This window comes from Sturnus vulgaris, chromosome 10 (genome assembly GCF_052056855.1).
Source record: "Sturnus vulgaris isolate bStuVul1 chromosome 10, bStuVul1.hap1, whole genome shotgun sequence".
In the NCBI taxonomy this organism is placed as follows: domain Eukaryota; kingdom Metazoa; phylum Chordata; class Aves; order Passeriformes; family Sturnidae; genus Sturnus; species Sturnus vulgaris.
Genome location: NC_142252.1, coordinates 15,939,411 through 15,957,124, shown reverse-complemented (window position 1 = coordinate 15,957,124; position 17,714 = coordinate 15,939,411). Strand labels below are relative to the sequence as shown.

Here is a 17,714-nt window from a genome sequence, read left to right as displayed (position 1 = left end):
AAAACCAAACAGTGACAACGACTGAACACCATTACATAATTGTTCTTGTGTGGTTACTGGAGAGCAGGCAAGAGTGACAGGCTCCAGCCCCTGCAAGGAACTGGAAACTCTTCATATTCCAACAACTCTGGCTGCTTTTCCTCCAGTTTGCTCTAGAGCAGAAAAATCTGTGGTTCGAATGGATCAAACTGTTATATCAATTATTATTTATTCATTATTCAATGTAGACCCTGGCTCCACAGTCAGCCACTCCAACCCACAGAGCAATTCCTTACTGGCCATGTGTTACTGTCCTCTCCCTTGCACCAGCACCTCTGCCTGTGCAGCCACACTGCCAGTTTGGTCTCATTACTGAGAACAAATCCTGAAAAAAACAAAACCACAAATAGTTTTCAGCCCTTCTGAGGCATGATCCAGTTCCTGCTGCAGTTGAGTAATCTCTAACATCAACACAAGGGAGAAGACGAGAATGTGGCTTTATGAGTATTGAAGAACAAGACCAGGACTTCTGGCAGTAGCTGGGATTTGGACAAGCTGGTTGATAATAACCATGAAACTGCCTTTTTTTTTTTGGTTCCTTAACTCACAATAAGGTCTTTTCAGAGTAGCAAATACAGGACTGTGATCAGGGACTTAATCCCAAGTTTTGCTCATTATTGATACATACAAAGCATGGTATGTCTTTGTGTACACACCATGGTACTTCAAGGATGGCACACAGTGGAGCTAAGCAAACGCTTTGGGAGTGAGATGAAACCACTTTTCAGATGGCCAGGGAGAGATTTTCAGTAGCTTTAAAAGGGAGGCAGAAGGAAGTCAGGTGACCAACGAGCTGGGCCTTGTGACTGGCCAGTAAACAACAGACAGATTACACACAGAACACAAACTGCAACTCGTGTACTGCTACAGCACGGATGACGCAAAGTGCAACTGTTTAACCATGCCTGAAAACAGGAATTAATTCTAACCCCTTCACACGGGGTTTGCAGTTAAAGAAGTTTTTACATGTGCATTGCTTCCAACTTCCCAGAGACACCCCCCATTCATCTCTCTTCTAGAAATTTCATCCCCTTTCCTCACTAAACTTGGCACTCATGCTTCTCTTTCAAACAGCTCTAAAACTTAAAGCCGAACAAACTAAACTAAGCCAAAGTTGGAGAAGCAATATTACAAAAAATCTATCACTGAGTAATTGAATTGGAGTCTCCAGCTCACCAAGGCTGGTTAAATTGGGGAAGCTCACTTCCTCAATGTCCAGCTGCACTGCAGGCCTCTCTGCTTTTTTTATGCAGAAACACATACACAGTATTTATCTCCAAGGAAAGCAGCATTTGGACTATACCTACAAAGCTGGTACAGCAGCACACATCCCTCCATTGATAAACTGGTTCAAAAGAAGCTGTTTAGGTTTGACCCAAACCTACTCCTTGTTGATTTAAAAGTAAAAAAAAAAAGTCATATCATAGCATGAAACTCTCACCTCTAGCTTTTTATACAGTGTAACAAAGACAGTTTAAATGATATCTGAAAGCCTTGGAGATCCCCCTCTCTGGGATCCAACTTTACTGGTTTAAAATTATCCCCTCTCTTAGGTCCTCCCTACTGGCCCTTTGCTGTAAGCTAATGATTCTGCAATGCTCGTGTGAGCATTTCCCAATTCACATCAGGCAGAAAATCCGTCACGTTAGCGCACATGATTTTTGAAGTTTAAACTACTCTTACAAATTTTGCCTGAAGCTAACTTAGGGAGGACTTAAATGAACTGTCTCTCCAGTGGATATATGAGGGCAGTGACTTCCTTTGGCAGCACAGTTTCCTTAAATTAGCTGTTATCAGCACATTGACAAACAAATTGAAGTCTTGCTTTAACAAAAAGTTGAGAAAAGGAGAAGTAAGAAAACAACTTTTGAAAGAAAATATTTCATCAACATTTTCTAAGCAGACATTACTTTGAATTGAATCAGATCAAAGTCTTCATTACTTAAGCATTCCATTTTCTAGTATGCAACCATCTTAGCTAAACCAAAGGAGACTAAGCTCATTTTATAAATGTCTCACTGCAACACCATAACTTAGAATTATTACGTGGTTCAGATTTGCTGCTTTGATTCTCAGCATATACAAAACAAAATTTACCTCTTCTGTATTTCTGCATCATCTATTTTTATCTAAGACATCTGCTTTTCTCAGTTCTCACACTCAGGACAAGGAGAATAAATACCAGTATACGGACATACCCCCTCCAAAAACATCAACATACCTCCCTTCTATGGACTCTTCCAATCAAGAAACAATTCCTCATTTTCTTTGACATCTCTTCCCTTTCCCATGAAGATTTCACGACAACTGAAGGCTCAAGACTTGAGTATAACTTGTCATGTCCACAGGGGCAGAACTAACCTGACTGTCAGTTCATAACTTACAGCAACTTATTCTTAGTGATCTGGTTTGTAGTGCAGAGGGGAGTTGAGCTGCCATGCAGAAATAAGAACGAATGTGGCAAAGGGCTGCAAAAAAAGTTCAGTTGAAGACATTCTTTTGCAGGCTCGAGTTGAAATGCTGAATTTGAAAGTCAAGTCACTAAATACATATATTTATCTTGTTTTTAATTAAAAGCTTGCTAATGTTGTTATGCTTGTCCTCACATCATGGCAAATTGTATTCAAAAATAAACTTCAGTACAGGACACAGTGCAAGCTGCACCTCCAGAGCAAGGGCTGAGCCAGTGGAACAGGGCTCTCAGCAAGAGGAGAGAAGGCTCTGTGTTCTATGGGGAACTTCACATCTCCTCACTTCTACAAGTTAAAAGTAGCACATTTTTCTCATGGTCCAGAGACTGGTCAGCAAGCACTCAGAGGGCTTCAAGGTCTTCATACACATTATCATCTCCTCAAACCCATTTATCTCTCTTTTCTGATTTTACATGGAAAACATGGGGCATGAAATATGAACAAAAGGCTATGCAGAAGCAGATCTGAAAAACATAAAAGACTCCTGCTAAGAAACTCTGCTTGCACATACAGCTTCTCACAAAAAAGACAGGAAATCAAGAATATGATAAATATTAGTTCCTCCATTCCATGATAAGACTTTCAGATACCACAGTCTGTAGTCTAAAATCCATAGCCAACCTTCAGTTATTCATAAAAAGGAGGGGAAGGAAGGGTCAGATACCAGGCAGGACAAAGCAATCCCACAGGTTAATGTAAAACCTAATGCAGAGAGTGTACAGTCATAGGCAATGACACTGCTGACAGAAGGGTGTCAAGGGCCTTTAAGTAGGACTGAGTTAGGCTAGAAAAACCCTCAAGGTGGCACAATGCCTTTTGAATGCATTTACACTGCCCAAGGTGGTCCTTCCACACCCAGCTTAGGCATCCCAGGTACATCACTGCAATGATAAACGACCCTCAACAATCTGCTCGTGACTATCAGAGTCACACCTGAAGAGATCACGAGTGAGGAAGATTGTGTGGTACTGTCACTTTGCTGGATGTTCTGCCCTGGCTTTCATCTCAATTAGGAAAATATCTCATATATTCAGCCATTCTAATGGCTCTGTGAGTAAATTGTAACTTGGGGAAGGACAACCTGGAATGGAATAAAAGCAGGAGGAATGTGTCAGTCAGGAAAGCTGGAAACATAAAATACAGCTAACAAAGACTTATTATTTCTATCATTCATCTATTTATTTTACTAAAAGCTTTAATTAATCTTAATACTGGACATAAAATTTCTCCATCTACAAGCATTTTCACATATAAATAAGGCAGCTAATATAACAGCTGCTATTTACCTAATGTCACATTAATTCTGCATATTCCCTCTATTATTTCACCAATCAGTTCAAAACGTATTATTATAGTCCCTTTTCCCACAATAGAATAAAGTCTGCAATAGATGGACAGACAATAAAGAAAAAAATGCTAGCTGTGAATACATTCCAGAACATCTTAAGGGAAGAGTTAGAAACAAACCAGAACTGAAAATTCGAAGTGAGTAATTTCACATAAAAAGGCCAATTACTTTCAGAGAAAGGCAAGCATTTCTATAAAATTTTATGCCTGTTATTACTGCATTTCTCTGACACTCTTAATAGAGTGCCTCTGTATTTATGGCACTCAGATACATCTTCATCAGACTGCACAGTAAAGTCACCAAATGTCTCATGTCACTGCAGACACTGATCCATCTTCTGCAGAACTATATTTTACTGAGGAGAAAAGTCAATAAAGTCCAACAGTCAAAAGTCCTATGTTCTTTTAATGGCTCCTTGAGGCCATCTCTCATGCTGACATCATCCCTAACAAAAAAAGCCTGTTACACTTTACACAAGCAGTGCTTCAATTTCAATAGGACAATTATTGCCAGAATTCTAGAAAGAGAGCAGGAGTCTTACAAAGTCATCTGAGCAGTACAAGCCATTTTATTGTCAATAAATAAAACAACAGTATAGGATATGCATGGAAAATATCCCATAACAGAGGGAAAAGACAAATGAGGATATAAATGGCAGCAACTGCCAAAACATAAGTTTAAAATCTGAAATAAATTTTGAATCTGGAAACCATAAAAGTCACTTTTAGTCAAAATCACACCATGCAGACACTACCAGGGATCAAGAGCTACAGGACTTGCAGTTACCATTTCATACATCTTCACTTTTTTTAGAAAAAAAGCAAAGCTTGCTAAAAACTAGAAGCAAGGCTATCAAAATGATTGTTACGTTCTCCAATTAGTATTTGAGGTGAATTGTATGCATTTAATTTCACAAAGTAAAATTAACACTATGAATGCTGGAAGCAAACACCTTTTATAAAACAAAATCCAAACTCATCTGACCACAATGACATTTTCTTTTTCAAATCCAAACCATACCAATTCCTCTTCAGGGAAACGCTTAAGATTAACAGTAAACATTGATTTTTCATCACAGCTTTTTAAGAGCAATCTCAAACTGCAGTAGTCACTTTGAAAATTTTTGGCTGGGTGGTTCTATCCCTCCAGCTCCTTCAGTGAAACTGTTTTCTGCATGTGACAACTTTTATCTATACCAGCTCAGTGCAAACTGATGAAAATAGAAGCTTTTTGCCTTGCTAGGAAAATTCTTGACAAACACTGAGCCACAGAAGAGAAGCTGTGCAGCCACTGCCCACACTGCACAACAACGATGAGAATTCCACTTCCAGAGATCTCTGTTATTCCATTTCATAATGACTATTTCAACTGCTGCTATTTTTAGCTGTACATGTATATAAAACTGTAATTTAAAAAGTGTTCATTTGAAAGCATGTAAGAATTTCAAGTGGAAAAATCTCCAAATTACAGAGAAACTGCCTCACCCCTGCTAACACAGGGCACAGGCAAGACACCCGAGATGTGTGAGAGCATTCACTTCTCCTCAGCAACACGACACTGCTTCTGCCTTCTGCTCCTGAAATACTTGACTGAGTTCCAGCAGAGCAGGGTTTCATTTTCCAAGACTGCTTCACAAAGCTACCAGGGAGGGGAAGTGTGCAGTAAATGAACTCATCCCCCCAGCCCCTTAGAGAAAGTTCCTTCAGGTACAACTAAAAAAATTCGACTTTTAAAAACATCAATTTAAAGCAAAATACATTAAAAAAGCTTTGAAAATGGAGCTAAACCTATTGCCAGATTGTAAGTCCATGTGCAAACCTCTAGATCCATCTATTAGTTTTTCCTATCAAAAATTATGAGAATTGTTAAAACATACATTTGATATTTATTCAACCTACTTATCTTTCCCACAACCTCACTAGGATAACAGGCTTGGGTACAAAGAGGGTCAACAGTCTCCAACTTGGGTGAACAGGAGGCAAATTAATAGTCAGAGACTGCAAAAAAATTCCAAAGAAATCTAACCCCAAACAATAGAAAACAGTCCCAATGCAAAAATCACTCCCTGGATTTTAGTCAACAGATTTAATGGAAATAATTCAGCTTTAACAATTTCTTAAAGTCTGCACAGGCTGTGGGGAGATAAGAGAGAAGGGCTTTGATGCAGCAAGGGTACTGGAAAACTTCAGAGTCTTGAAATTACAGATTTGATATTCACTGAACAGCCAATAAGCCATTGAACCACATACAGCAAACTGGAAGGGCTGGTTACACACTGAAAATAATTGGCCCTGATATGCAGTATTTGAACAATATTATAAAAATGGCACAGTATTAAAAGATTCATCTAACTTCAGTATAAATATGGAAGTGATCAGCAAAAAAAAAAAAGAAATAAGGGTAGGAAAATGTGAGTCAAGCAGGATATTTGAAGTTATATATTAAAAAAAAAAATATGATAAAGCACTAACAATAGTAGCAGTACAGAGTATTTCTCGTGCCCTGAAAGTAATACTGAGTTCATTACTGTAAGCACAATATGATGACGAAAATCTATCCTGAGATCAGCAGAGGCACAGAAATGCGTCTGTACTTCTAGGAGAATTGAAATAAAACTCCCTGGCCACTAAAAAGAAAGAAATGAGAAACTTGTGAAAAGTCTCACCACAAACCATATTTGAAAACAAAACTATTTTAGCTTGTGTTTCTCCTGATAGTATTTAACAAACGCCAATTTTTTTATTTAAGCAGCACCTACAGCCAAGGAAGAAAAAATCGTTGTAACTGTGACAAGAAATACTAAGTAAAAGAAACAGAGAGTACTGCATTTCACTGATGCAGAGTAAGACAGCAAGAGTGGCAGGATCATAAGACAAGTTGCCATAAACTGACAAAAGAATTTGTAATGAAAGTTTGCCACTGGAGTTTGACATTGCCTGAAAAAATTAATACCAGCATTACACCCGGAATGACTCTTCTGCACAACATGCAATTTTATGATATTATGTAATGTAGTCACATAGCTTCAAATCATCTGGCATGGAAAGAAAATAAAAAGGCATATAAAAAACCTGTTTCAATCAATTCACTTATATGAGACAGAAAACTTGAAATGAGATTAATAAAAAGTCCCCCACATACAATGGATGACCTGTAATTTTTTTTCCTCCTCTCTTCATGGAGCACAAACTATGCTTTCCAGCTTTAAAATTACATGCTTTTGCCTGGGAAGTAAAACAATACACCAAACAAACTCTTCTCTACATGCCTCTGACATAAGGATGTGTTGATGTGCACACAGGAAGGAAGCAGAATGTGCCACACAAAATAGAGAAATCAAGATACAAAGAATTGGGAAATGCAGTGATAGGAGGATTTCTTTATAGTCCAAAGCAGAATGGAAATAGAATAGGCAAATCTGAACAGCATACTGTAAGTATGAACACACTTTTTTCTAATATGATTAAAAAACAATGTTCAGCAGATTGAAACACCTCCAGCTGAGAAAAACTGAAGTATAAAGTGCTTCTGCAAGGGTGAAGTGGCAGCCAGCCCACAGACTGGAGAACAGAAAATCTCAGGGTTCTACTCAGGCCTTTCTGTTTGTTTGTTTGCTTCTGTTATCCTTAACAATTGTCAGGTACCAGAAACATTTCTCCTGACTATACTGAGAAAGCCCCAGGGACATGTGCTGTAGACATTAGAAGAGGAAGCCCCTTCCCCAAAATAAAGAGAACATCACCTCATTCGAGTTATCCCAGAATCTGCTCATACAGCTTGCAATGCATGTTTCTAAAAACCCCTGCATTTCTATTTATAACATTTTCAGCATTGGAAAAAACTCTATCATATAGCAAGGATACAGCTGAAGTTAGTTTTGCTTTTTTTTAAAAAAATCACATTTCTGTCTGAAAATCTAATTAGACAGAAACAATAACAGTCATTATTAAAACTGTTAAAAGTTTTTCTTCCATTTATATATTGCAAATCTGGCAGCACTGGGGCAACAACTGCATTATTGATGAAAATCTGTATTTTTGCCTTTTGTTTTATGCATCCAAAGAGGAAAAATATCTTTTAAGTGACAGGCATATGAAGTGAATAGTATTTAACTTTATTTATATGTGGAAAGCTACTTAAGCAGTCTGGTTTCAAACTGATAACATGTTTTTCGAATGGAATTTCCACAGACTTATTTCTTAACCACTACAGGGCAATACAGGAGCTGTGAACAGAAAATGCAATGCAAATATGTTGATAAAAGAACCTAACAGATGCATTTTTCATTTTACCGTATTTGTGAAAACAGAGATGGCAGATGTTTAAAATACCACATCTGTATTACTCAGTTACATAATTCACAGCCAGGTTATGAGCACTAGAAATGTGTGTATGTGAGTGTGTGTAATTTCCTTCACCATGCTCAGAACACAACGCCAGTTCTGAGCTCATCACCAGTGAAGGTTTGATGACTGTTACCAACAGCAAAGCTCCTGGGATTTCCACACTAACTTTTAATGGTAATTATAACAACCTGACACACAGCCATCCCTGAATGATGTGACAATTTGCACCCAGCAGAACGGAGCCACGAAATATTTAACATCTGAATATTTGCAGTAAGTTTGCAACTCCAATGGCTGACCTGCTGTTTTAGCATAGATGGGTTCCAAAGATAATTTTTTTACCTTGCTAAGCACAAATCTCCCCAGTCCTTTGCAAGCCAGCAGAATGAAAGGAAATAGCAGATATTTTATGGCTCATAAGCACATTCAGTCGTGGTCCTCTACAAAAACATTTATTCCATAGCTGAGCTTGGGACAAATGTAGTGAGAAACTCCTAACTGTCCTGCTATTATTGTGCTCAGTGACCCTCAGACTCTGAGAACAGCATGACTGACACCAGCTCAACGACCAGCAGAAGCCTTGGTCTATGAATGAACTAAAGGGCAATATATGTGACCATAAATAATAGTAATCATTAATTAAGCACGTTCAAATTATTACTTGTCTCATCAGTATCCTAAAATTATTTTTCTCCTTGGCTTTAAAAGGTATTTCCTACCAAATATTAAGATATCAGTTATTCATCTTTTTATCATGCTGACAACTTGGATGAGAAGACTAGAGATGGTGATGAGAGAGAGGCATTTGAGACCAGGCAAGATTAACAAGAAAAGAAGAAAGTGTTCAGACATGGAAGTTAGGACAAAGATGAAAAAAAATGTGGGCAGAAGAGACAGAACTGAGATACCAAACATTGCTGGGAACAAGACACATGACATGAACACAGGAAGCAACCTCTGTAGAACATAATCACCTGGTAGAGCATAATCACCTCCAGAACACCCAAACACAGAACCTAACATCTGCTCAAACCATCACCTCTGCCCTCAAACATCTGCACAACTTGGAAACACAGCATCTCACCCTACAAACAGGTTCCAGGGAATGACAACCTCCTGCTATCTTGCTGGCTCACCTAAAAGAAATGCAAAGGTTTGAACTGTCCTGATGAGCCACACAGATGCCAGCTATATTCCACTCAACCATTCTAGAAAATTCAGACTGCATCTCTGACTAAAACTCAGCCTGAATTTATAATTCAGCATCAGGAAAGCAAACCTGGAAAACACAATTATATTTTGTACAGAGAAATCTCAGTTAAGAACACTGCTAAATCAAGCACAAGGATGATGGAGTCTATCATCAGAGATGCCCACAGAACTTGAATTGCTCGTTTCCTGTGCACATCTACCATCCACATGTCTTTAATTAAAAACCACGTACCACTTTTCATTCTTCTTCAAAATTTTTCTGTTTAAATAAAATTTTTCAGACAAGATGAAATTACTCTAAGAATCGGGACTGATCACAGTTAAGGTCTTATAAAAGAGAATGTTGTTGAAAAAACATTGGGGAAAAAGCACAGGGAATTACACAGAAAGAAAAAGGGATTGTTAACCTGAAAGTAGTGAATACTGCTTTGGAAAAACAGACTGCATACTGTCATATATATTTCCTTCATATTACTAAGCAAATTTTCTAAATTAATCTTTCAAAAACATAGTAATTAATCACATTTTTCTAGTTGTTGGGCTTGATTCCCAGTATTTTTGAGGAGTCACCAAGGCATCTGAAGTTATTAAAAGCTACATTTAAAAACAATGCCTGTAAGTTGAGGCACTAAGTGTTTTAAATTTTGGTACCCCAAATCAGCAGATGCTTTCAAACTTTATACCATTCCAAGTTTCATATATATAAAATGCGGTAACATTACCATGCTTCACTGCACAGAGATTACATGAAAAATAGTGTTTAAAAACTTTTCAATAGTCTGGAGCATTACCCCAAAGCCCAAGGCAACAATAACACGTTTCTGTATTCAAAGCTACGTTTCAACAATAAGCTGAATAAAGAGACTAAAATTCACATGGGTCACTGAACAATGTCTGGGTGGTGGGTGGAACTGAATAGATGCTCCCTAATCCTCCTGCCCGCTGCACAGAGCACATTATGGTCACAAAACATACATTCCAGCAGCCAACACCTGGGCTACATAGCAAATTGGGGGTTTTTAGCATATTCTCATTTTGGAGTGCCTGAAGCTCACTGGGAGAAAGTTATGAGTGTAAATGCTTTAACTTTCAAATCAGTGACATTATCAGCTAGAAGAGAACAAAGTCTCCTCACTCCAGAAAGACATGTGGGCTCAGTGGAAGCAGCAGTTTGTAGTGTAGAACTGTAAGTGAGGCTGAAGTCAAGGACTATTGGGACAGTTTTGGGGACTTCAAGCTGAAACATTAAACCCTCTTCCTGCACATAAATAGAAGAGTACTTCTTAGGCACAACAGTCCTGTGAAGAAAAGACGACAAGATTGTTCCCTTTGCATCCTCTCTAAATATCTGTAATTCAGAGAATTAAGGCAATATTTTTAACTCTGATGCACTGATAAATCTAACCACTAGACATTTCTAACATGAACGGATTTCCACCCCTCCACTTTGGAGAGAGAGACAACAGCAGATGAAGAAGAAAGCACCCTGCACAGCCCATGGCTTCAGATGAATACACAACTGCAATTCATTCAAGCTGTTTGGCCAACATCAAACAACCATGAGATCCAAGTCTGATTACTTATTACAGAGAGAAGAACCCTTGAATCGAGTTATAGCCTTTGTGTTAGCTACCATGTAATTTTATTTTTAACACATGCTACATAATTTGCAGTTTGTTGTAACTAATTCTCTACTGCTGGTCCTTCCGCTGAATAAACCAATTACATATACTGCATTCTAAACCAGAGCCATAAGTTTAAAACTACTTACATTAAATAATGTATTTTGCCAAATGAATGCACGGGAGTCATATTTATCAGTAGTAAAGTTTCACTGAATGAAATTCAACTCTGTAAGCCATATTGTAGAATAAAAATTTCTTACGCTCACTGGGTCAAAGGCCAGCACATTGACAGAAAATTATTACCAAATTTACAGCAGGTCAGTGGTAAAAGGTTACAAAACAGAGTTAAGGTGTGATTTCATTTAAGCTTACATATCTGCCAAAACAGACCCTCTCATTCTCATCACCCATGCAGTGCTTCCATCCTTTCCATTTGCTGGAATTCACACGCAGGTGAAAACATAGTGAGCTGTCCAAGGATTTGATACAAGTAGTTACTGGCTGGATTTTCAGCCAGGTAAATATGAAACATGCTAGAAGGCACTAGGATTGCTGGTGCTGAGTGTGTAGCAGGAGATGAAGGCAGAACTTCCCCTTTTGGCATCAGCATAGAACTTGGACCACATCAGGCTGTGTATTTATGATGGTCTTCAGGAAGCATTTAACGAGGATGAATTTTCTACCTCCAAGCACAGGTACAGCCACGGGAGAACAGGGCTGGAAGCACCATGAAAGAAGCACAGACATCTCCTTTTTCCCCTAAATTCTAATTTGTCCTTCATGTGACTGAAGGGCTCAATATATCCCACTATGAATCCCTACCCTCTTTACTTTTTATGTAGTTACAGTTATCTCCAAAAATACAACTACGAGGGCATATGCAGACAGGACAGTATTAAAAACAAATTAAATCTGATCATGATGGACTCAAAGAAGGGGGAAAACTAGGGAAGTAACTAGAAACATATGCAACACCACTGAACACTACTTACAAGAGCTCACTGGTAGTAAAATTTGATAGTGGTACTTGATTGTTTGTTTTAAAAGATAAACTCGCTAAACAAAGACAATCTGAATGTCACGTATTGCTTTTATTGCCACAAGGATTAGAAACTACATGCTCAGATTGCATTTTCCCAGCTGCCATAAAACATAAGGCAAAAAGACTTCCTGTGTGCCAAGAACAGTTGAGCATTACTGCAGTCCTCAGGTCTCCATCCAAACCCAACACATTCAACAAAAATGAACTATAAACTACCACAGTCTACTGCTCTCTGTATTTTCAGAATACGAAAAGAAAAAAAAAAAAAGCCAGAGAACTGACTTCAATTTAGCAATTTTTTAGCAACTCCATTAGACCAAGAATTCCCAGTATTTATACACAGACCACACAAGATCAAGACTTCCAAATAACAGAAACACAACAAGAACAGAAACAAAAACAAAAAGGGGGCAATAATCAAATTAAACAAGGACTGACACAAGTAGGAGCTAAGACCAAAAAATGCAGCTAAATGGAACAAGCTGGATTACTGTCCAAAGTCAGGGGAAGGGTTCTGATCCTCTCTCCTTCTCACTCCTACAGCTACTAGAACCTCTGGACAGGGCACTTCTCTTTGGGGTTTGGTAAGGGTAGAGACAAGGACACAAATCCAATCGCAAGACTGAACGACTCTACTGACATATGAGGTTTTGGGCTTTAATACTGAAACTTGAGATAATCTAAGTATCAAAACTGCAAACTCTGTTGACGTTCTGAGATTTGAACATACAATAATTCCAATTCCTTCCTAGTTACCTTAAATATCGCATAAAGTCTACATTCAAAATACAGTAACCAAAAGAGATTAAAAATAAAACTTTTAGACTGGTTTTGACTGTGCTGTTGTGGCTTTAAGAACAAACGTTTGGGTAACAGGGCCACTGTTATCTGAGCCACGCTGTGCTTCCCAAGCCATTTTACATTTCATTAGGCAGCACCAACTGAACTTCTAGCAGGAATGAAAAACACCAGAAAGATCCTTTACTGCAGAACACTCACATCCTCACTGCAGTCCTTCTGCATGCAAGCACTTGGCATATAGAAATTTTATTGACACGAAAGTCAGATTTTACCATTTCTATGGAGAGCTAGTGAGAACAAAATTACAGAGATGCCTTATTGGCAAAACCATTGTAAAGGGACTGCAAACTATTTTATTCTTCCTGGTCAGAATCCTTCTATCTTTTTTTACTACTAATATATTCCAGAAACAAGACACAGTGAGCTGCATGTAATTATCTTACTCAATTTCCATGCAACAGACACTTCTTTTATTGCATAAACCCACATATTCCCATCTTCTCCTTTAAAAATTGAGACAGTGAGTGGTTAAAGTAATTACAGCTGTCATGGAGGGTTTAACAAATAACTTTTCTTCTCAATGTATGCTTTAGGCCACTGGGAAAGCTGTCAAATAATGACATCAGAATCTATATTAACACTGGCAAAGTGCAACTGTGCTTCTTTTCACATTTAACTCAGGTGGTTTATAGCCCTTCCTTTTCCTATTCTGTGGTCAAGAACAGGAATGGACGAATGGGTTGTAACTGAGAAAAAATTGAGAGAGAGAATGAATGTTAAATGAAAGCATGAAAGAAAATTAGAAAGTGTGAAAACATATCCTTCATTTGATAATGAAGCAGTTTGCTCATTCTTCACCATTGATGAGCTTTGTAAACCTGAGCCAATTCCTAAAAGTCCAATTAAGCTGTAAGGGAAGAATATAAAGGAATGAGATACTCTTTCAGTATCTAAGTTATTAGTTATTACTACACTGCATTTCTTGCACATCTCTCGCATATGAGAACATGAGATGGGCGACTGCATCACACACTGTAGGGAGTTACCTTCCTGCTAATCCATGCCAAAGCTTTCCAGCACAGACTATCTCATCTTCAACTTGATTTTATATGTCATCTTAATTCCAGTCAAAGTACAAAACAACTATAAACTCACTACTGCTTTACTGCCTGCTGAAGTTATATGCTCTGTTCTGAGAGTGACCTTGAGCATTGATATTGGTTTAAAAAGTCACACATGGGTCTTCATCACCTGGAAGACAGCAGTGCCCAGAAGCAGCCAAGGCCCTGACATAACTAGACAATCCAATTTCCAGCGACAAGCTTAGGGACTGAAGAAAATTATTAATGAGGAACTTTATTTTTTTATCTTAATACAGTTTTTCTTTTGGGTGGAAAAATTAAGCGCAGCAAACCTGACCTGGTTTTGCTGCTCTGGTGACTGTTTAGCGAGTAGCTAAGAATGCTACATAGGAGCTATTACAGCTTGAGCATTAGAGTTAGCATTAGTCAAATCTGAACCCTTACAAGGTCCAAAGAAATGTGATCTTCCTATTGATTTAACATCTAAAAATGCACCTTTTGGTTGACATTACCCACCATCAACCTCAAAATCCGCACAGGGCACCCAACTAAACTTGATCAAAGCCCTGATCTCTAATGCCCTGTTCCTACTGACCCACTTTGCTGGTTCACCTGTGTTGACAGCAGTTTCCAGGCAAGGCCAGCGGCTCTGTTAGGGCTTCAGGCAGTGTGAGATCCTGGTTTTCCAGCAGGGTAGTTACGTTAATGAAGGATGTGATTCATTCCCACCTCGGAAGCATCAATGTGGTTACACTGACATGCAGTTACTTTTATTGCTACAGGAATGGGAATGAGCTGTATCAGTAAATGATTCACACTGGAGATGTGTCTATTCAGGCACACGAGGAGGAAGGTTTGCACACTGTTGTTTCATCTTCAGGTTTATAACTGGATTTGTAATTTGGGAGCAATTCCAGTAGTTTTTATGAAACACAGACATGCAGCACCTCATGTGTTTGGAGTCTGTGGCACAGCATGTAGGAAGGCTCCTGGGAGTCTACAGTGCGCGGAGTTGTTTACTTTTAGTGTTTATAACACCTAACACACAAATACATTGTATCATATTATTTGTGGCTAGTCCTATATAAAACAATTGTAAGCGTGCCATGAACAAAACTGTGCCCAGCATTATTCAGAACAAAAAAGTCACAGAACAGACCACGCTAAAAAACTCCCACAAGATGAAGTTATTCACAGCAGCCTTCAAAACAGAGAATTTAAACATGTGTATCCCCACATACACTCAATAAGCGTTGCTTTTTACAACTTAAGAACAGTTCTAGCTTTTTTCTAAGGTTCATTGTGATGATAAATGTACAAAAGTGTATGGCGTGCACTGCTGCTTATTAGCATTTAATGCTTCTTGAACAACTACAATGCAAATATTCATCACAATAGATGGGAACCTTGGTGGGAACAAGAATTCCCACAAATTGTTTAAGAGTACAGTAAATGAATAGTGTTATAAACAAAAAGCCCAAACCCCTCACAAATGTGTATGCTGCATTTGCTTACAGATAGTCCACTACACATTCATTGTGCAACTGCACTTGTACAAATGAAACAAAAACTACCCCAAAAATTTATATCCCAACAAGAAGTGCTTTTTATGTATAGATGAGTTCAAGACAAGCAAACCACTGTTGTCAAAAGGTTTGCTTGAGTTTTCATGACAGAAAAGTTAGTGACAGATTTTTGCATAAGTAGGATGTTACAGGACAGAGCATGAAGTCATGACAATTTTAAAGACGGTTCCATTTTGAATTACTTAACTGACAGTGTAACCAGCACACTTACTAACAAGCATGGTAACTTGAAAAAAAAGGGATGCTGGAAGCTTATTTCTAAACTTTCAAGCTACAACTGAATACTAAAACGTCTAAATTACTAGATTTCAAAGCCACAAACAGACTGCATGCTAACACCTTTTAAAGTTACTTTGACTGCACTTATACAGCTGCCCAATCAAAATTAACTAAATTTGATCTATACAATGTATTAAGAAGATTGTTACATCCTGCACAAACTCTCATTTCCCACGTCTCACCTCTCTATTTAGTACAGTAATATGCAAACACATGTATTTTCACTTCTGACCAAGATACTTACAGTCAAAGTACACGTTTTTTAGTCTATTCTTATGAATACATTTAAGGAACAGAGAGGACAAAAGTCTTAATGATTCCTGCACCTTGTAAAATAGTTAAAAATCTTTAATATGCTTAAATCCTCATGTTATATAAGAGAAAAAAAAAAAGGGCTGTGATTATATTCATAGTATCTTTCATATCTTCTTATGGTTGTTTGAAGTTACAATAATAGAAGCATAACAACTTACAGAGCTTATAAGAAATAGTTTCTTTAGCATACACGCACCTGACAGCCCTTCTTGGAAGGTTGGTTTCCCGTGTCAGCAGGACAAGATGAGAGAGTGTGAGGGTGCACACATATATTTATATACACACATTCACATAGAGATGTATCAGAGCAAGAACAAGACTGGCTAAAACCACAGCAGCGACCAGCAATACAGAGAAAAACTCCACAACGCTTTTGAAAACAATTCCCCATAAGGGAAACATTTCACAGCAGACATGATAAAGAAAAAATCCCCTACACATAGGAGATCTCATCAGACGGGCAGAGGAAGAACCCTACCACAGCTCCTCCATCCTGCCTCAGCCCAGGAGAGGAAGGGCGGAGAGCGAAGGGAAGAGGCGAAACCAGCTTCAATTTAACGAAGAGACAACAAATTGGCCACTTCAGACTCAGTCCTGAGCGGGGGGCTGGCTGGGCAGCCAGGACCCCCAGACCCTCTCCGAGAGCTCCCGCTCCCCTTCCCCGCTACCTCGCCCCTCTCACCAGCCTGGGTGGTGTCGCTGAGATCGTGGTTGGCGGCGCTGGCCCGCGGATAGTCCCGGAGCTTCCTGCCGCTCAAACTGAGCGTCCCGCTGACCGCCGCTTCTTCTAGGGCTCGGTCCAAGGAGCGGCTCCAGGAGCCGGGAGCCGAGGGACCAGGCGGAGCGGGACAAGGCGCGGGCATCGCGGCAGAGCCGCCCTCCGGCGCCGCCATTTCCCCGCCACAGCCCGGCCGGACAGCGCATGCCAGAGCGCGCCGCAGGGGCGCATGCGCGGCCGCCGCCCAGCGGCGCCGAGACCGCGCGGGTCCCGCGTCCGATCCAGCCGAGCCGAACCGAGCCGGACCGAACCAGCCTCTCCTCGGGGCCGCATCTTCCCCCCCGACTCGGGTCAGCCGGCCTGCAAGGAGCGGCCGCCACGGACACGCCTGGACACCTGCTGAAACTCCTACAAATTATAGTTTTCCCGCCAACATGGGATGTCACGGGTTGGTTTCTGGGTGCGCATCGCTCCCAGCTGCTGGGTGCCAGGCCCGTTCTAGCAGCAAACAAGGGTAGAGCGCACAAATCTCTGCTAAGTGGGAAATGTAACAACTGCTTCATGTTTTTTAACTTAAGGACTGATGACATTAAAAGGCCCCACCCTTTGTGACATCTTAATAAATACCGTCTTGCCCAGCTGCTTCCACTGACCCCACCTGATGCTGCAGCCAACACACCTCAGCTGATGCTGAAGAAAAAAAGCTGTCAGTAATCAAGTAGCAAGACAATCACAATATTTAACACCTTATCAAATATATTTACAGGCAGTACTTTGTCCTGCATTGCCAATTAATAGCAGCATTTCCACTGCTTTGTGCCTCCTGCTGGCACAGCACTCCCACACGCCA

At 39.5% G+C, this 17,714-nt stretch overlaps 1 protein-coding gene across 27 annotated transcripts in view; it reads right to left on the bottom strand.

The window, feature by feature from the left end:
* Positions 1–17,054, bottom strand: part of LRCH3 (leucine rich repeats and calponin homology domain containing 3) — a 61,849-nt gene extending 44,795 nt beyond the window's left edge. For all 27 annotated transcript variants that reach the window (XM_088170411.1, XM_088170414.1, XM_088170412.1 and 24 more), the window contains exon 1: positions 16,829–17,054. In XM_088170411.1, coding sequence (XP_088026537.1) covers positions 16,829–17,039 — 211 coding nt within the window. In that variant the 5' untranslated portion in view covers positions 17,040–17,054. The remainder of the gene's footprint in view (positions 1–16,828) is intronic.
* Between the last annotated feature and the right edge of the window lie 660 nt (positions 17,055–17,714).